The sequence below is a fragment of the Vigna angularis genome, chromosome 4, assembly GCF_016808095.1.
Source record: "Vigna angularis cultivar LongXiaoDou No.4 chromosome 4, ASM1680809v1, whole genome shotgun sequence".
Classification (NCBI taxonomy): domain Eukaryota; kingdom Viridiplantae; phylum Streptophyta; class Magnoliopsida; order Fabales; family Fabaceae; genus Vigna; species Vigna angularis.
This window is the reverse complement of record NC_068973.1, coordinates 27,010,631-27,036,956: the sequence shown is the minus strand read 5'-3', so window position 1 is coordinate 27,036,956 and position 26,326 is coordinate 27,010,631. Positions and strand designations below refer to the sequence as shown.

Here is a 26,326-nt window from a genome sequence, read left to right as displayed (position 1 = left end):
CAGGAAATGTTTGATTCATTTGCATATGTTGTAACCAAAGTTCGGAAATGACGCCAATTATATTCTATTCAATCCAAAATGCAATATTTCTTTAGAACAGTAGAAAGGAAGCAGTCATCACCAATTTCAGGTATTACATGTCTCGGACATATCAGGACAACAATGACCCTACAATATATAATTGCGTATAGATCTTGGATAAAGTAAAGAAAGGGAAAAAAACACACTTTAAAACATGAACTTTGCTTGTGTAAAATTTTTGTTTTTAATTACTGTGCCTTAAATGATACAAGCAAACGACTGCGAGACAGTTTTCTAAAAATAAGAAGACTGTTTATCAAGTATACCCAATTGAGCAAGGCCTCTACCAGCAAGACTTTTCAAACGGCTATCTTTCCCTTGAGTTATGCCTACCAAGGCCATTGTAGCCACAGCTTTGTACTTATTTCTCACTTCATCTAGTTGAAAAATTCGTTCTAAAGCTATTAGAATTTTTTCCTGCAACCTGGGAGCTTCAACACTCAACAATTTTAACATCGGTGCAATAGCATTTGAATTTGCAAGTACCTTACTTCCACTCTGCGGTGCTTCAATATCAACCAAAGTTAGTATCGCATCTAAGGAAGCTTCGCAGGTTCTAACATCCGTGTCACTAAGCAAGCGCACAAGGGGCTCCAAGGCATTAGCTTGCAGAATGCAGAATGAATTCTCGATTGAGCAGGTGCCCAAGTGTGCTGGGCAACCAGTTTCTCGGGCTACAAAGCAGCATTTGAAAATACCTGGCTTCTTTATCCGCTCGCTCAAGCGATAGGAACTTTCCGAAAACTGCTTGATCGAAATGGCTGCATTTTGTTTTGTAAAGGGTGTTCCAGAAAGCAGCTTTTGCACCAGTACTGGGATTATGCCTTCTAAAGCCACACTCTTCTGCCACTCCAGATTCGACGAGACAGTGAAACGACAAAGAGCTTGAACAGAATTCTCTATGATTTTGTCTGAGGCATGGCTATGTTGATCGGTAAGACAAGTCAAAATAGTTTTAAGTGCCCCAGAATCTAGAAGCCAATGGGTCATTTGAGACTCCTGCGGTAGTTTAGAGATGATACCCATTACAGTAATCATCTCCTCTGCGTTATCAGAAGCATTAATGATGGCAAGCAAGACTTCAATGAATCTTTCAGTTATATGTGGTGAGATGTTGCCATAATCATCGTCTTCTGTCAAGCAATAGAAAAGCTTCAAGGCATTGACCCGCACTTTTTGAGTATTAGTCTCCAATAAGTTTACCAATAATTTAGCGGCCGATATCTGCAGTAAAATATAACTATGAAATCACCTGTACACATTTGATGGTAATAATTATTAATACAGCTACTACTGTTGCTGTTATTAAGGTTGCCAGAATTACTCTGTTCCATAGTTTGGTACAAGAATAGGGGAGAGAGTGTGAAAGAGAATGTAATACAATATAACTATGAAATCTGCTGTAAATATATCTATGAAATCACCTGTACAAATTGGATGATAATAACTATTAGTACAGATATTGTTGTTGTTGTCATTAAGGTTGCCAGAATTAATCTGTTCCATATTTTTATATAAGAATCGGGGAGAGTGTGATAGAGCATGCAATAAAACTACTTTTATAAATCTGAAACAGATTTTTGAATAGCCCTCAACCTTAACTAGATTTTTAGGGGATAGAATTTAGTGAATCGCAATTGTGGAAATTTAGAGTATAGTTAACTGCTGAATTGCAGTACAAGGAATTCTTTCGTACTCAAGAAAAATGACTTTTTTTCTTCCTATCTCATTCGGCTCTCATCTTATTCCACTTGTTTTTCCTCAATATTGTCCTAATCATGTAACATTGGGGGTTTAAAATTTGAAACTTCAAAAAAAATAAAATGCTCACCTGTCTCAACCGCTTTCTGATCCGGAAGCCATAGAAAGATTGGCTCAGCGCCTGAAAAGCTTTGAGAATCTTGTTTTGTATCTCAGGGTCTGTCAAAGAAATTAGAGAGAAGAATTTGTACACGTCTTCATCGGAATCTAACAATGAAAGCTGTTCTGCTTCAGCTTGTTGGTGAGTTGTTGACATCGCAAGATGCATTATTGTGGCAACAACCTGTTCAAGCAGAGTAGGTGACTGTAAACTGTGACAGTATAGCAGTTCCAACAGTGGTTGAGCAACACCTTCCTTAATCATCTGCAGGCAATTCTCTGGCATGCTTGAGAGCTGTAGTAAAGCTTTGACAGACACCTTCTTGATTTCCAAATCATCATTTAAGAGCAGCTGAAGAAGAGGTTGCAATGCCCCATCTTTGACCAAAGACAATTTATTCTGGTCGATTAATGTAATTTCTGATAAAGTTTCAGCCATGACTCTTTTCACATTTTCTGGTCCTACGTGAAGGAAATAAGTAATGATAACCAGTGAGTACATAGAGATGCATGTCAGATTTATATTTCACAAGCGTAAAATTGAAATTTTTTAGTAAAAAATTCGATGTCTAGTAGTTTAATTTTCAGTATAAAGTTTTATCTGTACATTCATTATATTTTCACCTGAACTTCAATGGCTTTGTCATGTGCATACTCTTCATTGTTTTTTGCATATATATGTAGTATACAGATGCGCATCTCTGAAACCAACGCATTTAATTTCTGTTTTAACAGATGGGAGGTAATTTATACGCATTGAGAAAGGAAGAACAACAAGAAACAAAATGGGAATCTTCTCTGTTTTGTGTTGGAGCTATTGTCAAATTCAAAGAGTTTTGTCTGTAAGCCCAAGGTATTAACGTATATATAATTCATAACGCATGGAGTTTGGATAAACTTTTCTCCATAACAAAAATGCACTTACAAGAGAATAAATAGAGAAGTATACAAATCAACATCCCCTATCCGGTAAAAATATTATACACTTCAACTTCTATATTTTTAGGAAAATCTGATGAGAGCCTCCAAAGAGGTTAACAAGTTGACTTTCTGAGAGAATTGATTCAGTTTTACTTTCTTACTTTTCTATAAGTGATTGTTGATAGGCTTGTTAAATTGGGCATATTTTGCTCAAGTATTTTAATATGTGTATTTATGTCCTAAAGTTGAATGTATATCAATGTCAATTTCAAAAAATGAAGTCCCCCCTTTGATCCTCGCAGAAAAGAATAGCAAATAAACACAGAATTTTGAAGTTCTAAGACAAATAACTACAAGTTTAGAGGGTGTGTCTCGTTTATAGATTACCTGTAGAAAGTTTCAGCAGTAAAGGCTTAAGATAATTTGCCTTGGCCATCTCTATAACATTCTGATCAAGGAAAGAGAGGTTCTCCAGCAGCTCATGTGCATTTTTGGCTGCTTCGACATCATCACTATTTAACATTGTTACCAGCAGAAGTATGCTTCCTTGAATGTTTCCTATCAGACTGCACAACGTTTTACTTTTAGATAGCTCCAACATCAACTTCAATGCCAACTTGCGCTCCTCAACTTGTCGTGAAAGTGAGCGAACAATCAATCCTAGTCCATTATCCACTATAGCAATATCTTCCTGTCATAGAGAAACATCACTATCTTTTTTTATGAAATATCAATATTGGTATCAGCTTTACATTGAGCAATCTAAAATGAATATGGTAAATAATGAGAAGGAATTATGAGATACCTTGTTCTCCGCATTATCCATTACAAGCATAGAAAGGATGAGTAGAACACGCTTCCTTATTTCACGATTTTTAGAACTAAGAAGTCCAATGAGAACAGTAATGTAATTCTCAATTTGTAACCATTCCCGGTGCACCTCTCTTTCTAAGCACAGGTCCTGTAATTTGTCTAAGGACCGAATCACTTCCTCTTCATCATTCGTTTCAAGTTCGGATTTGATGGTAGAAATGGTAATCATAGTGTTCCTATCCTTCCATTCTTGAATAGACATTTTAAGAGTTTTATTTGGCCTCAGGAGTTTAGTATCCAGAGGCAACCTGGTCAAGGGACAGAGATTGTTCCCTTCAGCAAACCATTTCTCTATTTCACTTCTCTCAAATGTCTTCCCAGAAGAAGTCTCCACAGGGTCCACCATGATTTCATGAGAGATTGGGCAGTAAAAGGAATGCAGAGCTCTCAATGGTCTCTCTCCCAAGGAATTTCTCTTCTCAAAATACTTACTTTCCTTCTCTTGTGCTGAAGTTATAAAATCTGCCTTTCCAAGCACTGCAATAATCTGCTCCATGTGTAGAGCTTCTGACATGTCCATCCTTGACTTGGCATTTTCCATTTCATTTTTCAGATCTTCGAATTCTCTTTTCAAAGCAACATGCTCCACGGGGACACCAATGGCACGTGCAGTGCCAGCTAGCAACTGAGTTGCATACGACCGATCAACATTTCCCTCTTGTATTGCTGTCTCAACTTTCTTCAAAATCTCCTCATCTGTTGCAGCTGTTTGATACTCAGCATCTAACATTTTCTGACACAATTCACTTATCTGTTGATTTAAATCAGAGCTAATGTTTAAAGAGGCCAAAGGGATAAGAGTTATGGCACGACCTATATCCTTGGTACAACAATTCAAGCGGGTAACAATCTTTCTTGAATTGATTAGAAGATAAACCTTACTTCTACTGTTGCACTCAACAGAAAGCTGCCTAGCAACTTCAACCTCTCGGTTGAGACCAGCCATAGCCTTTTGCAAGCTCCAGGCGTTGTGTATGTCTTCCTTTGACAAAGACTTTAATATAGACGAAACATTCTCCAAATGAATAGCGAATCTCTTAAAATTTTCCTTGTGAATGACCACCTCATTGGCTGCTTTCACAGTGTCAAATACAGCAAGTATGGTCCGAGAAAGTAACTCCGATGTTGGGGCAAGTGAGGCACGAGTTAATAATTCGTTTTCCATTTCATACTCTCAGGCTTCGAAAGCCAAAACTCATTGACCAAAACAGTGATGAAATTTACATATAATACCTAACCAATTCTTCCTACACGTGCATCACAACATAAACATAATTGCATAAATGTTCATTTCAGATCCAAGCTCGATTTCAGAACTGCCTGGACCCTTGTGTGAGTGAAACATACATCGTAGAGCTGAGAAACATTCTCAATTGAGACAAACGGTTGTGCGGGGTAAGCTGAATGAACATAACTCACCATAGTAAGTCCTAAAGTAAGAAAAATAATTTTGACCATAACAGAAAAGAATAATACTGATAAATGGTCAACGGCCATTCCAAGCATAAAAATCAGTAACAATTTTGTGTTCGTATGCTTAAAAAATCCAAGTTAAGAAACATGAACCAAAATAAAAAAGAAGATAAGAAATCCTCCCTCGAATGGAAACTGGACACTCCTCTTGGCAGTGAACAACAAAATCAAAGGCTCAACTCAACAAAGCAATTGAATGTAGATTTTTCCTCTAACATGTGAATCCAATAACTTCAATATAATAATATATGTGTGTGTGTGTTTTATGCGCTCAAAATTTCTTCAGATACCAGAGAAATACAGAACTAACCTGAGACTTCCAGTTTTGGCAGAATTCCCAGAAAAAATAGTTGAAAGAAAAAGGGAAATAAGAAAAAAGTAAATCAAATAATAATAGAATGTGATCATATAAAATTATATTCATTAATGATTCAACAAAGAATGGAATTAGAAGAGGGATAAAGGAAACTAGACTCAAGTGAATTATAGGTTGGAACCAGTTATGCGTGTGCGCTTTTGAGTCTTGATCTTGACTCGGTTTTCTGTTGACTAATTGCTTGCATAGTCCTCAGAAGTTGCGTCCCAAGAAGCCAAAACTTCCTTTTCTACTACTACTCTGTTATGATTGCATTATCTGACATTGCGACCAACCTATCTGGTTTTGCCACGTCACACACAGAGCCTTTTAACGAAAGGTGTGATGTCGTGGATGTTGATAAGAGACCGTATATACCGTACACTGTAGAGCACTGAAGTTGTAGTGAAGATTACGCTACAGCTACCTTATCTTCCGTGAAAGTGGCGCCAACTGCAAGTAAAAACAACTCAGTTTCTATTTTTCACTTTAAATATAAGTAGAGTTTATATATATATTTTATTATATATTTATTATGTGGTGGTGTATGTATTTTGTATGGGTGGTGTAAATAATGAATAATATTTATTATTAGAATTGGGTTTTTGATTGTTTTGGGTCTAAGCGGTTCGGGTATTGTGAGCTGAACAATAGATAAATAGCTTTCTCATCTTGGATTTCCAATTATTTCATGTATTTTCAAAATTTTTTAAAATTTCAAAACTGTTTTTTTTTAATTCAAAACATCTTACATTCCAGTTTTTATGTTTAATTGGATTTTAAAATTCGTTTAAGATTTTTTTTTTTCATTGGATTTTTCAAGATTTTATCAAATTTTAAAATTTAATAAAGAAAAATGTAATTTCTAAAAATTATTTTGGAAAATTAAAAATGTAAAATGAAATGATTGAAATTACAAGGTGAAAGAATCTATATCAATATAAAACCATTGGAATGAGCTCCCGGCTTCCTCCATCTCTGCAATTACTAATTGCATCCCACACTAACATAGAAAGACTAAAATATCCTTTATCATTGCACACACTATTACTGTTGTCACCGATTCCATGATAGGCGTTGCTGCTGAGAAAGAAGAAGGAGAACGCCGAAAAAAAGCTTGTTTTGGAAAATCTTTCAAAAATGTATTTCATTTGAATGTATTGTAGAAGACTCATTCTGAAAAACATTGTATACATTCTGGAAAGTTTGTTTTTAAAATATTATTCCAAAAAGCTTGTTGAAAATGCTTATCTTGCATTCCGAAAATTTTGTTTCAAAAATTCTAGAAAGTTTGTTTCAGATTTTCGGAACATGTAATTTGGAAGTGACTTTTACAGAGGATAAAATGGTTATTACGGGTGAACGATGAAATTTTGGGGGTGCAGAAGTAAAAGCTTTGGAATGGAAGTATGAACTTGGTAAGTTTTGGAATACAAATACAACTCATTTTACAACTTCTAGTTTAAGTTATGACTTTGAGATATGTTTCTCCTTTTTTTTTCCTCTTGAAGGCACATGCATGAGTTATATTTTTATATCTAGAGGGATTTTGCAATTTTAAAGTTGATTATATAATTGGATGGTTAGATTTTCATATCTAGAGGAGTCTTCTTCTTCTTTTTTGGCTTTGTAGTTATCGTTGTCATTCAAAGCACAGATATCTTAAACTAGAAAAAACATAAAGTAAGGAAAACTAGTTGTGTTATAAGATCCAAATAAGGTTATAAATATTACGAGAGTAGATATTGAAATTATAATGTTGCACGTGATGCGTAGATTCAATTTGGTAATTTAGAATAATTGGTAACTTTTGAATAAGTTTTAGTTTATGAATTGATTTGGATAAATATTAAATGTGAGCTAAATGGTTTCAAAACTGCAACTAGTTCATGTTAAGTGGATTATGATTTTTTATACACATACTTTTGATTTTCCTCTATAACTTTATGTGAGTTTTGATCTTATAGTAATTATAATAATTAAAACTCTAAGAGTGATGTTAGATTATAACTTTGGTGCACAAAGAGATGATATTGAATGGTTGTAATTAGGTTCTTGGTTGGTAAGGTCAAATTTTAAGTCATGAAATAAAGTTTTAAAAGTAACATAACCGTTATAAGTGATATTGTTCTTGTTAAGTGGTGTTTTATGAAGAACTATAGGTTTTTGTTTTGTAATATACACATAGCATTTGTTATTTTGAGACTAGTCAAAGTAATTGTAATCGATAATGAATGTTTTATTTGATTTTGTTTTTAATTTCTACACAAAAAATGTAATCCAACTGAGATAGCTTACATTTTGAATCTTTAGTAATTTCAAACAATGATATCAATATTGTCATATAGAAAATTTATATTTTTGATAAGTTACGAGTCTTTTAAATTGGTGGTGCAACATATTTTACTCGAATAGGGAAGACATGAGATTAGACTACTTCAGCTTTGAAGTGTATCTTTTCACACTGTGTTCTTTCATTTTATAAATTCTAGGTAACCGAGGGCAACACTATATTTTTCTCATTTTCAAAACATTAAATTCTAGTTCAAATAAATAACTAGGGTAATATTTGAAAAAAAAACTATTTTTTTTAAATTATGTACAAGTAAAGCAATTAAAATTGTAAACCCACCGTGGGTAAGAATACTAACTTCACTTATAGAAACCGTAGAAATTTCAGTGAGTGTGAAGTATAAAATCTTGATATATTTTAGAATTTTTACAAAAAAATAAAGCACTTTTTTTTTAAATCTCAGAGTAAAATTTTGAAATTAAAGATAATAATATTAATATAATAAACTATTATATGATTATAAAAATCATTCTAACTAAATCCAGCAACATACATTAAATAACATCTGAAAATATTAATTGTTTAATTAATAATTTCTAGAAAAAAAAATCTTGGATTACAGATCAATTGTATAGATAAATTTTTTGATGTGTATTACTTAAATTTTAATGAATCAAGTGAAGAAAAATTCTCATTAAAAAACTAATAAATGTAACAATTTTTCTAAATTTTTAACTAAAACACTAATGATAATTTAGGTACTGTGAATGTCATTGCATTATCGAGACCCGCATATACTTTTTCTCAAATTCTTGTAATATTTTAAGGCTTAATAAATTATTAAGTCTTCTAATTTATTGATTTGGTTTATTTTAACTCTCTTATTATTTTTGGGTTCAATTTAATCATTCAATTGGTTAAAAATTTTAATTTGATATTTTTGTTAAATTATCGTATATATCACATATCAATTCGTAAAAATTTTAATTTTTTAAAAATTATCTTATTAATTTTTATAAAGAAAACATGAACTAACACATGTTAAGTCATGTCGTGTAAAGTGATGATAATAGTCTCACGTGACAGTGAGAGTCTCACATGTATTGTCATATACGTGATTGTTTTCAATTTAATTCTTTTATTTAAATTTTTATTCAATTTAGTTATTTTATTTTTTAAACGACTTAATTTTGTCATCTCTAATTTCAAATCAAATTAATAGCTAAATTTAATTTTAATTTATATATAAAGTTAATTTCTTTTTAGAATTTATACATCAAATCATTCATTTAATATTCAAATTATTTTATTTTTGACAAGTGTAAAATATTCAAATGAAAAAATATAAATAATAAAATAATTGGAATGATTTGATGTATAAATTTTAAAAAAATATTTATATATATATATAAGTTATAATTAAGCTTAATCACTGATTTGGTACGAAATCAGAGATGACAAAATTAAACTGTTTTAGAGTAGAACAACTAAATTAAATTAAAATTTTAAACAGATAATTAAAGGAAAACCATAGTTACAATGTGACAATACACGTAACGTTAGATTGTCACTGTCACATCTCACGTGACATATGATAATTTATGTTTTTATAAAGAAATTAAAAAAAGTTAAAAATTTATTAATTGGTGCGTGATATATATGAACCTGAGTTAACATAAATTTAATAAAAAAGAATTAAATTAAACATTTTAAAAAAATTAAAAGATTAAATTGAACAAAAAAATAATAAGGAGATGAAATTAAACCAAACTAAATAACAAACTAAATGATTAAATCATTAAGCTAAATTTTAATCAAATACATCCTTTAAAATAATAAACTACTAGCACATGCACTACAAAAATATACAATTTTAGAAGGGGTTTTTTTAACATTACTGGGAGTTTTAACCCCTGGTAAATATGTTTCCAGGGGTTACAGGAACCATTGGGAAAACCAGCGTCACAAAGGTAACAGAGGTTTTTTTCCAATTTCCAAGGGTTTTGGGAACCGCCGGAACTAATCGGGGTTCGGCAAAACCGCCCCTACTAACAGCGGTTTATTAGAAACCGCCAGCACTCACTAGATTCTACAAATTGTACCTTTTCGAGGGGTTTTTTGAGAACCGTCGGAACTAACCGGGGTTATAGAACCGCCGGAAGTAGCTGAGTTCGAAACTTTCCAGGGTTTATTAAAAACCGCCGGAAATGCATGCAGATTTTTTTTTTTGGAATTGGAGAATTTCGTAATTCTGATGCAGCAAAGACCTATCTAACAGTGTCAATAAAATGATATTAGAAATCTACAATAAAATCAAGTACCTCTCAATAATACTAATGATATTAGAACATTATCTGTTTCCTTATATTTACCTAAATAAAATCCATTTATTTACTTCTATATTGCAGCTCTGTAAATAACAATTACTAGGAAATGATTTTCATGCTGTAATTACAATATTTAATCCCTATAAATCAAGGGATTTGACTATGCATTGATCATTACAACTTAACATTGAGAGTCAACATCTCAAGAATTTCAGAATCAATTACATTAAAATAAACTATTATTATGGAGCCAACTAACAAGGCTAATGTCACCTCCTCCCAAAGCAAAATGCAAAGAAAGATAATGCATTTTCAGAAAACCATACAAAACATGAATAAGAAGTTCAAAAAAAATATCCAGGGCAAGTAAGAAGCAATATTTACAAGAATTTTAATAACAAGTAGCAAATACTGATGAAAAGAAAACTTGGTAACATAGCAGACATCAGAGCAACCATGAAGACAGTTATTTTCAAGGCACTAGGAGGAGAGAAAAGTCTGTCCTATTTCTGGAATAAGGACCAAAATTCAACACTGAACAGGCACATAATATGTAATATAGTCGAGGGTGGACAAAGATGTTCAATACTAAAAATTAAATACACAGAGTTCTAAGGTTCTCCTTTTCCATCGATATTGGACAGGTCCTCCAAGCTTCGCATCCTCTACTAAATCCACAATCAAATGAATCATCACTGTGAAAAAAGAAGGAGGGAATAACATCTCCATGTGACACAATTTGAGGACAACTCTATCTTGTAATTGGACAAGTTCATCTATCTTCAAAACTTTATTACATAATTGTTTAAAAAAAGAGCATAGATCAATCAAAATAGACGACACTTCTTTAGGGAGTGTCTTTCTTATTGCCAAAGGGAGAAGTTGCTCCATCAACACATGTGAGTCATGACTTTTTAGTCCTTCAATCTTACGTTGTTTGACATCAATGCATCTACTGATGTTACTTGAGTAACCATCAGGTACAATTATATTCTTCAAAGTTTTCAGAAACATATCCTTATTTGCATTTGACAATGTATATATAGCAGGAAGATATCTACCATTCTCGTCAGGCCACAAATCTGGTCTTATACCCCAAAGTTGTAAGTCTTTTCTTGCCTTTAGATTGTCTTTGCATTTATTATTTGTACTATCATTCAACAATGTAAACAATATATTATCACAAACATTTTTTTCAATGTGCATAACATCTAGATTGTGGTGCAATAAGTTATCTACCCAATGAGGAAGGTCAAAAAATATACTTTTCTTTCGCCATTGTAGAGTCTTTACCTTAGGACGATCAATTGTGCGTTGTCTTTTTGACCTTTCTTCAACAATAGGTTCTTTCCCAAATTCAACATGAATATTACCAAGTTGTTGTAAGATATCATGACCTGAGATTGCCACCGGTTGGCTTCTATTTTCAATAGTTCCATCAAACCTCATATGAGCCAATCTAAACCTATGTCTTCCATCTAACCACCGACGATGACTTATAAAACAAAATTTCCCACCTTTGACAAGCTTCTTAGGAGTAGTGTCAAAATTACATCTCGGACATGCCAATCCTGTATGTGTGTTCCACCCAGATAAGGTTCCAAGTCCTGGAAAGTCACTAATAGTCCACAATATGGTTGCACGCATATCAAACACTTCATTCCCATATGAATCAAAAGTTTTGATGCCAATGTTCCACAACTCCTTCAACTCTTCTATTAATGGTTGTAAGTAAACATCAATATCGTTGCCCGGTGCTCGTTTTCCAGGAATGATCATGGAGAGAATGAATGAACTTTGTTTCATACACATCCAAGGAGGAAGGTTGTATGGTATGAGAACAACTGGCCAAATACTTTGATTGGTGCTCAAGTTGCCATATGGATTGAACCCATCAGTAGCTAAACCAAGTCTCACATTTCGAGGGTCTAAGGCAAATTGAGGGTGCATGAGGTCAAATTTCTTCCATGCTTCAGAATCTCTTGGATGTCTTAACATGCCTTCATCCATACTTTCTGATGCATGCCATCTCATATGCTCAGCTATTTTAGATGATAAAAACATCCTCTGTAATCGGGGCTTCAAAGGAAAATACCTTAACACCTTTGCAGGAATCTTCTTTCGCTTATTAACAACAACATCATCATCAATTGTATTTCTCTTTTTTGGCTTCCATCTTGATGTCTTACATTTCTTACAAGAATCTCTATCTTTGTCTTCTCCAACATACAACATACAATCATTCAGGCAAGCATCAATTTTTGTGTAATGAAGACCAAGCTTGTTAATGACTTTTTTGGCTTCATAGAATGAATTTGGAAATTTAGCATGTTGAAATGCATCTGCTAGCAACTCTAGTATCATGGACATAACTTTGTCACTTATTCTGCATAGACATTTGATGTGATACAACTTCACCAAGAATGAAAGTTTTGAATATTTATCACATCCTTCATATAAACTTTGTTGTCCATCTTGCATTAATTCAAAAAAATTTGTCCCATCATGACTTCTAGCATGGCTTGACTCTGCACCCATCTCATCATCATCCGTCATGTCGTTGTTAGAGCAATGATGTGCCAATACATCATTAATCATTTCACACATATTATCATTAATTTCAACTCTTCCACCATCTTCTTCGACCATTACTTGAGGAGCTTCAGCCATTACTTGAGGCGCTTTGTCATTTACTCTTCTCTCCCCGTGTAGAAGCCACACTATATACCCTTTTGGAAAAGGTTTAATAATTAAATGATCATATACTTCTTCACGAGTTTGCCATTTCTTAAAATTGCATTTTTGACATGGACATATTATCTTTCCCCTGACACCACTATTAGTTAATGCAAAGTCCAAGAAGGTATTCAATCCTCTCATATATTGACTTGTATTTCGAGGCATGTCTATCCATGATTTATCCATTAAAACGACCTCTGTTCATGCCATGAGGATTGAAAGGTTAGAATAAGTGACGATATTCAACGAAACACTACATAAGAATTCATAACTAAGTAGTTCCCCTACTTAGTTATGAAATTGTTGCTTGGAATAATTTAATACTAAGTAGTACACCTACTTAATGTTAAAAGTAAATTGTTGCTTGGAATATTTTGAATTTAGAGATTTAGATGTTTGGTATCCAAAAAACAAAAAGCAGTGATAAAAATAAATGAAGAAAAATAAGAGTCATGAGTGATCTCTAAATTAACAGAAGGAGACAAAGCACTACTTCCTATAGTTGTATTAACATATTACAATAACTTGGGTTTCCAAAGACAGACTTGTCTTCACATACCATATTTTAGAAGCTAAAAAACAAAGATCAAGGTTTAAAAAAATTAAGAAAAAAGGGAAAGAAATACCTCTTTCTGGGTTTTCTTACAACAACATGAACAAAAGGACATTTAATAGCTAGGCATCATCACAATTCACAAGCTTAGAGGGACCTGGGACTAACATCTGCACATGTACTTCTGCTAAAAGTATGAATTGGTTAGATTAAAATTCAAAAAAATCAAATCTGTAGAACGAAAGAAGATATATTTAATAATTAAAAAAATAGTAAAAACATCAAGTACACAATCAAAACCTCAAACACCACATGCCAGTAACAGAGAAACTATAATTCAATTGGCTGATGTTGTTGCACTGAACTGGAAAGAGTAAAACAATAGGTCATGTGTCTATATTCAGGTTAGAAAACAAATTAATTATAATTCAAATTTAATCTAATACAACATTTTCCTTTTTCTTAAATTTTAAAATAAGATATAAGAAAAGAACAAAATATCAATGAACGAACAATATGAGAAAAGGCAAAAGGCATTTTACATGAATCATTTAACACACATAAATAGGGGAAACCAAAGATTCCTAGACTCATAAAAGTAATAATCCATGGAAACATATGCTTTAGTAACTTTCGAGTTTTCAAAAACTAATGGAAAAGGTTAATTAATATAACATTGGGCTTCTAAAAACAACAAATGCAATTATACAGTAACATTACCATATAATTCAAATAATGCATCTAACGAGCAACACATATAACTCAATAAGTATACAAGTCTCAAATTCAAACTTTTTTAATGAAAAAAAATAACAAAAGACAATAATAGTTTTCTGCTTAGCAATCAAACTCTACAACTGCAAGATAAAGGTAAAGAGAACGTTTAAAGGCAAATAAAATAATTATAGAGAATTTGAGAAAAGGTAGAAATGAAAAGGACAAAAACCTTAATTCAGACTAAGAGTAGCAAAATGTTTACATCAATATTGGAGCTAGCATTACCGAGAGCATTACCAATAGAAGTCGATTACTGTATTTATATATAAATATTAAACAGACACACAATATATATATATATATATATATATATATATATATATATATATATATATATATATATCTAACATTTTTATATTTCCTCTAATATTTCTATTTTAACGTTTTCTTTCAAGTGTTTTATTAACTATTTTGAAATCTTAATTTTAAACTTATTGTTCCGAATTCAAAGATGCAGTTAGAATTTGAAATTCTGTGAAACATAAAAAAGTTGAATGACTCAGATATAAATTTTAAAAGATATAATAATTTTACCCATTAAATTATATTCTCTATGGCCAAAGGTGTGTATTATGGTATCAAACTAGCATGAGGTGGCTAGTTATACTTTTCATAACATAGCACACACACGTAGTCACTCACAATAATTGTTGTACTTCAATTTCAGACAGCCCACAACTATTCTAAGCATTGAAAATGGAGATGAAGAGGAAGTGGGCTAGAAAATAATGAAGAGGAAGTGACCTGATTTATCTCAGAAACTAACTGATACAATATCCTCAAACCTATAGCATAGTGATGTTGTGCCTGCTAAAAGTATGAATTGGTTAGATTAAAATTCAAAAAAATAAGATCTGTAGAACGAAAGAAGATATATTTAATAATTAAAAAAATAGTGAAAACATCAAGTACACAATCAAAACCTCAAACACCACATGCTAGTAACAGAGAAACTATAATTCAATTGGTTGATGTTGTTGCACTAAACTGGAAAGAGGAAAACAATAGGTTATAGCTAATTAGTAAAACACGAATCAAAACTAGACTAGACTAATCGAACTACTAATCTAAAACAGTGGATAGAAATCAAAATACCCTATGAAACAATATTCCAAAAAACAAATCAAGTTTTCCAATTCATAAATTATTTCAAATTGATAAATTGAATCAAAATACATATCATATATTAATAACTTAACATAAAGTTATCCCTAAACCTAAAGCTGAACCTGCAAGTGAAAACTTAACATTCAAATTAATAAATTAATTCACGGTTGTTGTCCCTAAAGCTGAACCTGCAAGTGAAAAGTTGCTTGACGCAACTTTTGATTTCAAGTTTGTGATCGAAGTCGAAGAAGCACTAAGCGATATTATAAAATATAGTATGAGTCTCCAATAAACATTTACAGTGACCTAATGATTCATATTGTCAATTTTTGGCCAAGAACAATGCACCATTTACAGTGAACATTTACCCCTTCTTGTGTCTATGAAATACCATGATATTATATATAAATGGTGTCACCAAAATAAATCAGTTTCATTGATAATACAAATCAAGTTTACCTGAATGACAATGACACTGAAGTTTCTGCTATTAAAAATAAATCAACAAATAAATTCTTATTATTAGAAACGATGAAGATTAGGTTAGAATGAAAAATGAAGATATAGATAGAGAGATAGATGAAGATTAGGTTAGAGTAAAAGAAGAAGAAGAGGAACATACCTCGACCTCGCATCGACCTTGCCGCCTCAACCACAATGCTCAGCCCAAGCTGGGGAAGACACAACACAGACGAACACGAACACGCACACAAAGCAGGGAAAGCTTCTGATGAAGGCAGGGGAAGAAATGAAAGTGCTGGAAGGGAATTAGGGATTGGGGGAAAAACCTTTCTAATTTGCCTACCGTAAAAACCTTTTCTAATTTGCCTCAAAATCTTACTTTGGTAGTCATCTAATATTAAACCACCGAAAATTATTTTAAAATAAAAATATATTCAGGGACGACTTTGGTTAGTAAACGCCAGAATTAAAAAAAAATTACTTGCGGTTTTAAAATCTAAATCGCCGGAATTTATCCAGGGTTTCTAAAACCGCCGGAAAAAATACCCTTCTAAAATTCATTATTTTTGTAGTGATGTAATGTAATGAATAGTGATGTTATAACCAGTTGAATTAAAAGTTACCAAAATACTTGAAGGCTTTAAATTCATTTTGATTTTTCCAATTTGGCAAATGTGCAATACTTATAAAATTTTAATTACATAGATTGTCCAATTTTTTAAAAATAAGTTTTTATTCATCATCAATGTATATTATTCAATTTAATTATTAACAAAAAAATATCAGTATATTATTTTTTCAAAATCTAAATACTAATATTACATATGAACAAATAATTGATATCATCATCACTTATAAACATGTGATTTCTTTTACAATAAAATTATATGTATATGACATTATATAAGATAAATTATAATGAGCATTAACTTTTATTTTATAAATAGATTTTATAAAATTGACTTAAACTTTAAATTTATCTCTTAAAATAATATCGAAGTGACCTTATAAATAAATTTACTATTGATTAAAATTATTATAGCATCCATTATTAAACCAACCCAATTCCAATTCCATGTTATGTACAACCAAATCTAATAATTAAAATAAAACTTTACATTTATCAAACTATATATGGACCAAGAATGAATTTAAGAACGCACTTATTACGTCCCAGTCACAGCTACTGTTACTTTGCCCTTCCTTTTCATGAAATCATGTAGAATTCATGGTATCTGAACCATAATTTTCCACTAAATTACTTTAAATCATTTTAATATTAGTGATTAGTTGGGGATTAGAAAGTGGTGCCTTTTGGGGTCTCATTCAATTAACATTTACTTCATTAAGACAGTAGTAATATAGTACTCTATCATAAGCCAACCGATAATGCGGACCAAATTGAGATTAATTAACAACTTTAATGATGCCTTTGAACAGCTTTCAATCATGAATTCAATGAATACGAAATCGCATTATTTGAGTAAGAGATCAATGAAAACTCTTATTTAAACTCGAAGGGGAATAGGATTCCGATCAATAGTAGAAATATTTGAAGCATCTCATTCACCATATGAATCTATGTCTCTCTTGTTTTTTTATTTGGTGGGCCATCCCATGGCTCCTCATAGATAAGGGTTTCGATTCTGCCAAGGATTTTCGTTCTTATAAAAGAAAAGATGCATGCATGGCACTTATGATATGCTTCGAAGACATAAAAGTTTAGATATAATATGATAGTGATTAAATACCAAAATATAAGTATTAATAATGTTATATTTGGATATAAATAATACTTTTATAAATAAGAAATATATTAAAGACTATATATAATGTTTTAATCATACGTTTGACTTCTTGAGCTGAATATGAATAATCCATTTGACATTCATATAGTTGATGTATAAAAATTATTTTGAAAGGTAAATATAAAGTTAAAAATAACTTATTTCTTATCCAAAAACACTGAAATATCAAAAATGTTCTTAAACTGGATGAATACACATATTACTCTTAAAACTAATAATCATAATTGATGTTCATTGTATAGGTATTATATAGAAAGATAATTTAATGTATATATCAAACCAAAATTTGTTATAAAAATCCATATATATTTATATTTTTCCCTCACCCATAACAATCAAAATTAAGTGTAGGTATGGATAAATGTTTAGTGCCAATTGTTTAAAATTTTAACTTTTGATTTCACTATAATGTTCAATAATTATTATAATTGTTTTACAATGTAACTTATTAAAAAAAGTTTCTACAAAATTATGATATATCACTACTTTTGACACTTGATATATATTTTTTCTTTAATCTTGACTATTTTACTTTTTAACTTTAAAATATTTACTTAAGTACATTATTCTTATTGACTTTATATAGTATTTATGTGACTATATCATTAAGTAGTTATAACATCACTTGTGAGTTCTACGAAAGCAAACACGATATTCAACTTCAATATAAGACATGTGATTTTTTTAATTGTATGTTTTATCTTCATAGTTTCTATTTAGTGTAATGCTTAACCCTCCCAATTAAATTCAATTTAAAGGAGTGATGTTTCAACACTTTAATGGAAAAGTCATACACATATATTGGAATTTATGATTGATATATATGAGATGTAGCATTACATGTCAAAGTTGATAATAATGTTTATGAATTTATTTGAAATTTATACATAAATAACTGAATTTTATGTTTTCAATTTTATGAAATTTTACATGTAATTTCATCAAATAATCAAATAAAATATTTCTTATTTATAGCAATTTCATCCATTTAAGTAAAATTATTTATGGTGAAAATATAGTCTTATGGCTATTAATGTGGTCGTAGGGGAGAAGCTTGCCAGATGAGAAGAGAGATGTACATTAATCCAACTTCTTGCCATGTAGAAAAAACCCTTGCCAAAAAGAGAGATGTAAATTAAATTGGTGGATGAAAATTAAAGAATAATCAATTTGGTGGAATAATTAGATATAAATAAGCTGCAAGACAACATAGCATGATACTAGGAACCTCGCTCAAGTTATTTTATCCTGTGCTTCTTAAGAAAGCATGTATGAAGCCAAAAAGAAGATATATAGACTGTCTTACGAACATAGAAAACTTTTGTTTTTTTAATGACAATTATGATGGGAGACTTAGTCTTCAGTGACAATTATAAAGGATTCACTTAGCTAATTTAAGGAAATTTCTTGGACAAGGACATAGTACAAAGATATAATTAGTTTGGCATAAAAAAAGGTTGTAATAAAAAATTGGGGGGTTTGAATGTATGCATGTAGACTAATAAATTTTTTAACGTAGGAGACAACTCTCTTCCTAAAGAATCCAGTGAGGTTTTAGTGTATAAGTTAGTCTCAATAGTCGTAATAGTCGTAATCTAGCTAACTAATATGTTTTGTCCCTTATTTTATAATCAACAAATCTAGTCCTCTTCATAAATTTATTTGAGGCTATATTCTGTCCATCAAACTCACTATTATTAAATCACCCCTATCAACAAAACATAATTGAATAATATAATTTGAAAACTTCTAAGAAGGATGCCTTCAATCATGGTGTAGTTAAATGAATTCGATAGAGAAAAGAGAAGACTACATGTTATGTGAAAAAGATAACAAGATTCATATGACTCTTTCAAACTATAGATATATACTAAAATAGTACAAGGTTAAAGCAAGGACTGCTATCATTCTATTTTTCTAAGCTGCTATAACGTTTTTTGTTTGGAGCTGATTGCATCAGATGACAGTCAATACAAAATTGCAGTTTTGACGATAATTTTGCTATGATCTTCTCATTATAATTAATGAACAACGGTTAACACAGTTGTTATTGTTGTCATGTTATAGGTATATAGTAATCTAAAAAATCTTAAAATTGTAAATAAATTATAGTTATGATTTCATTGCATTTTTTATACTGTAACAAATTGTGGATAATGTGACAGGTGAAGTTTTTGAGATGTTAAAACTGATGACTCGTTCAAAGTATGCAAGTTTTTAAATTGTAATCTTAAAAGAAAATATCAGCAAGTTTTTGTAGATACGATTGATGAAGAATGTGCATAAGGTTGTACTTGCAACCATGTTGCACAAAAGCTTTTTACCTCCAAGATTTGAGAAATTATTCGTAATCCCTTGTTACAAGATTCTCACCTATATCAACCATGTATTATATTCAACAACTATTAAGATCATGTCTTAAGATTATGTAATGTTTAATAATAAATGCAATAGTTACTAACCATGACTTAACAACAGTGACTTGAGTGAGCAAGTAATTAATATGAATGACAAAACAGTAAACAACAATAAAAAATTAAGAAAATATCAAAAAGCTATTTGACATTTTTACTTTGTAAACATGTGTGAAATAATGGATTTTTTATTACGATCAAATCTCACGGAGGATCAATTATGTCTAACCATCTGAAGATCAAAGTTCCAAGAAGAAACGAAAAGATGAAGAAATTTGCCATTGATGAAGGTGAGAGAGTTTTCACTCTCCACACATTTTTCCAATGAACTTTCAAACTAATAATCAACTCTTGTCGCCCAACTATAAACTAGCACCTCTAGATAAAATTTCCACATTAATTATTGTTTGAGAAAGATTAAGTGTCTTCATGAAAGTTCTTAAGGTGTTATTGTGAAGGATAAACTCTTAAAAATTATTCCTAAAATGTTCTTGATTAAGTTAAGGGTCAACTATCTTATTTGAGTTCTTCTAATGCTTTTTTCCGGTGTTCTTAGCATGAGGAACGATTGTCATTCCTCTGAGTATATGTTCTTTGTGATCTAACTCGTTTAAACAAAAATTAACTTCCACTTACTTGAGCAAGAAAACAACGTACGTGCTTATGTTTTGTCCAAACTTGAACTTAAAATCCTCCTCCTGAAGGATGTTCTTCGAATCTTATATTTCCTTTACTTTGCATATTGAATCTTCCATTCCTTTTTTTCACAAAATGATGAGACACAATAATCTAAAATTGATTGTTAATTGAAACTAATCTAATTTTGTAGAGATTTATTCACATTTTGAAAAAAACAAACTCTAGATTAAGAGGAAGTAAAGGATTTTGGTAATAGAGTAACCATGGTTACATTGAGTTTTTATTTTTCAAAGTACATTAGCACTGGGATGCTTTAGAAGTGTCAATATACACTGACTAATATAGATCATATTGCATCCAAAAGTTTGGGGAATATGAAAATTCAACCTCACTATTCTCAGTATGAAAGAACAAGTGGTATATACTCATATGAAGATTCTGACTTTGTCCTCATGAATCAATATGTACCATACCAGAAGACATCATCCCTTCATTTCTTGCCTGCCTCTTGGTAGCATATTCCTGCAATTAGTATTAAATAGGTAAAATGTAAGTTTAAGAAACTTGGCACCCTCGTTCTTAGAATGCAAAGAAACGTTATAAGGGATTAAAAGCATACGACAAAGGATAATTTGATGAAAAGTTTTTGGGGCAAAACAAACTGCATCACTGCTTTCTCCATCTTTCTGCAATACAACACTTCTGGTGGCTGGCCAAACGAATCAAAGGGGATTAGGTGGCCCCTACAACAATATTAATGAAAGAGAAACCACATATATACCACTCAGTACGTAGATCAATTAACCTAGAGTTGTTTCAGTTTGGTTTCGAGTGATGTGGTCCTGAGAATACTGATACAATAAATTACTTTAAATTCGAAAGAAAAACTATGTTGTCCGTATACCAAACTTGAACAAGATTGTTACCAAACAGAATATCTATGCTGTATCTTTCATGAATAAGAGTAATGAAGTTCCACTTTCCCTCCATTATTTCTGAAATCACTCAAGAAAATCAGCTACATATGCAGTGAAGCGCACTAGAGTGATATTGATTCGGCTCGTCTTATAATTAAGCCGATGCCAAGTGATTAAATTCATGTACAAAGATGAGCAGAAGCAATACCACACCAGTCCACTTCTGCAGAATCATTTTCAAGGCTCCTTAACTTCAGTGTTAGCTAAGCAGATAATGTAAGCCTTCTTCCTACATATCATGTAAGGGATTCATGGAAAGAGGCACAAAAGTGCTTGGTTTCAGAAGAAAAGCTGTGAATATACATATGCAATGAAGCAAACAAGAGTGATATTGATTCGGCTCGTCTCAAGAAGATGATATAATGGTTGAATTAAGATGAGCCAGACCAATATCACGCCGTGTCTACTTTTGCAAAAGCCGTGTGTAATATGGCCACTCAGCGAAAGCAAAGGTTTGATGTTTTTGGGGAAAAGAATGGTAAGCTTTAGCTCCTTTAAATAGGACAAACAAGCACTGTGTAGGGTGGCTCTGTAGGAGTCATGTCGTATATCTGAATTCTTTAGAGACCCAAGTGAACAACATGTAATGGTTAAGCATCTAGAACACTTATCATGATCAAGATTCACTAGTTCCACTATCACCCATCAATGTTCTGCATAATGGAGGACCAATTCCTTATTAGTAGCACGTGAAACTATTATGGAAGTCATGTCAAGATGTGGCATTTTATCAAACACTCAGAAGGTGCAGAATTGCTAATCTAGTGGCGATTCCCTCCTTCCAATGGCTATAATATACAATTATTTTTCTCTACTAAAAGTGACCCAACCAAACCATTCAGTGCATTTGTTTCACCACAACTTTGTACTTTTTTGAGGTTTTGTTTCTCCCCGAAATACCACTAACTTGGAAAGAGGCGATCTTTATGTGAAGGGTGCTTGACAATGCAAGATTTTAGTGGCTGGGAAGACAAACTCATAGATATAGAAAAATACTTATTTGGGGGCAACATGACCTTCAACACGTTGACCAACTCATCTTACCAATATTTGCATATCCTTTGAACGATGTAGATGATGATCATAGACATTACTTTCAACCCATTTTTAGTGATTTATTCTGCAATCCATCAGCAAGAATAGAAAAAAACAGAAAGAATTTAAGAATCTTAGCAATTTAGAGTTGACTTTCATAAAGTTCGAAGCCTTCTGTTGCTCTGGATTGGAACCGATTGAAACATAGCTGTTGCAAGTTAGAGACACAAAAATGCAAAGATTTTGATTCATATGCGTAAAGTAAAATTTAACAACGTATTTGGCCATGGCAAATTTTGTTAGGTCTCTTTCTTGTGATTGAATCATTTTAGTGGGATAGAATTATTATATGGGATAAAACTTTTTTAAATATTTTCTTTGATTGCTATTCAGCTTTTTAATTCGATTTTATTGATTGAATTAAAATAATCATGTATCGATTCGCACGTTTTTTCTTTTTTTTTTTCATTTGGAATTCAACTAATGTGTAGAGGTGCAGTTTAAAAAGTAAAACAAAATTACAATTAAAATTAAGGTAAAAATTATTAATGTAGGTGTTAAATAGGTTTCTGTTATCCTAATTTTAGGTGAAAATTAGAATTAATTTTGGAAACTTTAGATTGAATTAGTCTCTTAACTTTAAAACTGTTCTGAATTTAATTCTTTTAACTAAATTTTGTTAAGTTTATTTAAGATTTAAACGTGTTTTCCAATTAATATTGAAAAATAATGTGTCGAAATGTGTAAACAACTCAAATATTTAAATAAAATGTATTTGAAATGTTAGATAAACTTAACAAAATTTGATTAAAAAAATTAAATCATATATTTAGAAAGTTGATAGACTAAATTGGATTAAAATTTTGAAAAAATAATTATAATTTTTACTAAAGATAAAAACATATTTAACTCTTAATATATTATGTTTATTAGTTTTTCAACTAATTGTATCTAAATGTATTCTTGATTAGACATTAATTGAATTAATTACGTTATCAAATGCCCACATTCACATGAGGAGTATCACAAAATATAATAATTATAGTAATGGTGAAGGTTATGTAGAGCTTTAACTGTTAACTTTATCTGTGCATATATAAGATTCATCTGTTTAGTTTCCGGAAACAAAAATACACAATGTATCCCGAATTAGAAAACGGTTAGAGATTCATTCCATTAAAAATTAAGATGATAATGTTGATTTAGAGACATTTTATTCATCTATCATTTTTAACATTACCTTGTAGTACTTTTAATTAAATAATCTTAATGGTTTAATATCACATGTCACTCAAGAGGATACCCTTGAAAAATCATCCACATAAACGACGAAAAGTTGGAGAAGGGATTTTGCAATTTAGTTAAATTCCATTTATCTACACAGTTAGGTATGTATGATTAAAAGTTAGTAGCTTTCTTCGTTTCAAGTTGTGGATTTATGGGTAGAAGATGATAGAAACGATGTGAGGTTGTTTGAAATAAGAGAAAAGGAAAAGGAAAAGTAAAAAACCAAATAAATCAGTAGATACAAATAAATCATTCGCTCTTTTTCATGTTTGTATAAATAATACTAATGAAAAACAAACATAACATAAAACAATAATATTTTAAGACATTTTTTAGATGGAGAAGAGTTTTTGATATCATCATATCTATCATAATTTATTAGAATTATGCATCTAATTTTTTAATAAAATATTATATTAAAAATATTATATCGATTATAAATAAGTTTATAATATATAAATACATTTACATATTGAATTTTTAAAATTAAATTAAGTTTAAAGTCAACTTTTTAATTTATTAATATAAAATTATATAAATTGAGATACAATTTATATCATTTAAATAAAATGTTTACCGTAACAACGTGAATAGGCGAAATTCATGCGAATTCATTTATTTTCTTATAAAAACACATTTCTAATTTTTAAAATAGTATATTTGAATATATATATATATATATATATATATATATATATATATATATATATATATAATATAAATACATGGGCTTAAGTCAAAAATTCTGGTCGATTTCATAAAATAAGGAAGAGTCATATGTAAATTTCGATATTTAAAATTTGACGTAATTAACTCTTTTAAGTGATCAGAAAGGTAAGTAATACAGACACGAGACGCAAATTTTTTAAACCCTACATATCGAATTCTAGAAAATACATTTAATGGTAATGTTTTATGATTTACTGGAATCGGATAAGTTTTGACGATAATTTATAAAGAAATTCATAAAAATTGAACAAAGATTAAACTTAATTTATTATAAGTTAATTCTAATGTGAATATAACTAACACAAAGGTTTTTAAGATATGTTATTGTTGAAGGTTCGATGTTATGACAAAAAGTGTTAAATGAATGTTTATTGTCCTTAAATAAGCGTTAATTTTTTTGCATTTTTAATATACTTTATGTTACAGGAACAAAAGACCTTAATTTGTAGAGTTTTTTTAAAAAAGAAAATCTTTGTCCGTTAAAATTATGGAAGTATTTTAACAAATGTTTGAAGTAATATGGGTCTCTCAAATAAACATGTAAAGTTAAAAAAAAATGGTAAAACATACTAACAAAATAAAAAATATATCTTAAACTAAGTATTTTTAAAGTTTTTCAGACCTAAATTTTCACGACTTTAAATTTGAGACCAATATTTAAGAGTTTGACACTTTACATTTAAATATAATGTAATATAAACTACTACAAAAATATTTGAGCAACTTTATGGCACACAACAATGACTAATAAATAAAAATATTAACTTTAATACAAAATGCAACAGAGAAAAAATAGAAACTTAAGTCCAAATGAGCATTACCACAGTAAGATGGAGTGAAATGGATCGAAGAATTTGTTCCTCCAATTTTGACATTGTTATTACATTTTAATGTGAGATTTTGCACAAATAAGAGAAAAAATCAAATTGACGTCAAAACAAATGAGATGTTAATTTCCAATTCAATGTAGTTTTAGAGTTAACAAACATTATACCTAAACATCTATTGGTTCTGACATTAAATTGAAAATTGATGTTTATTATTGAGTTCAACACCAATTTAAACAAAATGTTTACAAAAGTATCACTACCTATTTTTAAATCAAATTTTGGATCATGGTGGAACGGGTGACATTATAAATCATTTTTACGCTTTTTGAATATTATTAAACATACATATGTACTTATAATAAAAATAACTAGATTCTTTAAATAAAAACTGTTTCGGTTATTTGGGGACTCAGTTACCAAATGCCTCCACAATTGATCTTCTTGTCCGCTTGTCGTCCTGTCTCGCTTCCACAGTTTGTCTTCTCGTTCACCTACCGTCCGGTCTCGCATCCAACTCCTCTATCCACTCGTACCGTTCAGGGGGAACCTGTCACATTCTCCGATGTCAAAGTCAGTACGGAAACTGTTGGCGATTTCGATGAAACAGTAATAAATGTGCAGTGAATGCAACCTAGCTACTACTCACCTTTGACCTGTATTTATAGTTTTTTGCTATGGGCTTGAGATTAGTGAAAGTTAATCATGACCCAACTCCAGCCTAATAGCTCTAATCCTGATTTACCTTAATTCTTTACCTTAACCACCTGGTTTATAGGTCGTCCGGTC

The 26,326-nt window shown here is 30.8% G+C and overlaps 2 protein-coding genes across 3 annotated transcripts; both read right to left on the bottom strand.

Annotated features, from left to right (window-relative positions):
* Positions 1 to 227: 227 nt before the first annotated feature.
* Positions 228 to 5,798, bottom strand: LOC108322832 (U-box domain-containing protein 44). Of its 2 annotated transcripts, XM_017555096.2 has the most exons (5): positions 5,519 to 5,796; positions 3,668 to 5,135; positions 3,250 to 3,553; positions 1,913 to 2,403; positions 228 to 1,305 (listed from the first exon to the last, which is right to left on the bottom strand). In XM_017555096.2, the coding sequence occupies exons 2-5, from the start codon at positions 4,898 to 4,900 to the stop codon at positions 316 to 318; spliced, it is 3,018 nt and encodes a 1,005-aa protein (XP_017410585.1). In that variant the 5' UTR covers positions 4,901 to 5,135; positions 5,519 to 5,796; the 3' UTR covers positions 228 to 315. The 2 variants fall into 2 exon arrangements, with proteins under 2 accessions (XP_017410585.1, XP_052732231.1); XM_052876271.1 differs by having other exon boundaries at positions 1,913 to 2,397; positions 3,668 to 5,798.
* Positions 5,799 to 10,686: 4,888 nt separating this feature from the next.
* On the bottom strand, positions 10,687 to 12,853 carry LOC108322828 (uncharacterized). The gene is made up of 2 exons (XM_052876495.1): positions 11,477 to 12,853; positions 10,687 to 10,692 (listed from the first exon to the last, which is right to left on the bottom strand). The coding sequence occupies exons 1-2, from the start codon at positions 12,851 to 12,853 to the stop codon at positions 10,687 to 10,689; spliced, it is 1,383 nt and encodes a 460-aa protein (XP_052732455.1).
* Positions 12,854 to 26,326: the final 13,473 nt, after the last annotated feature.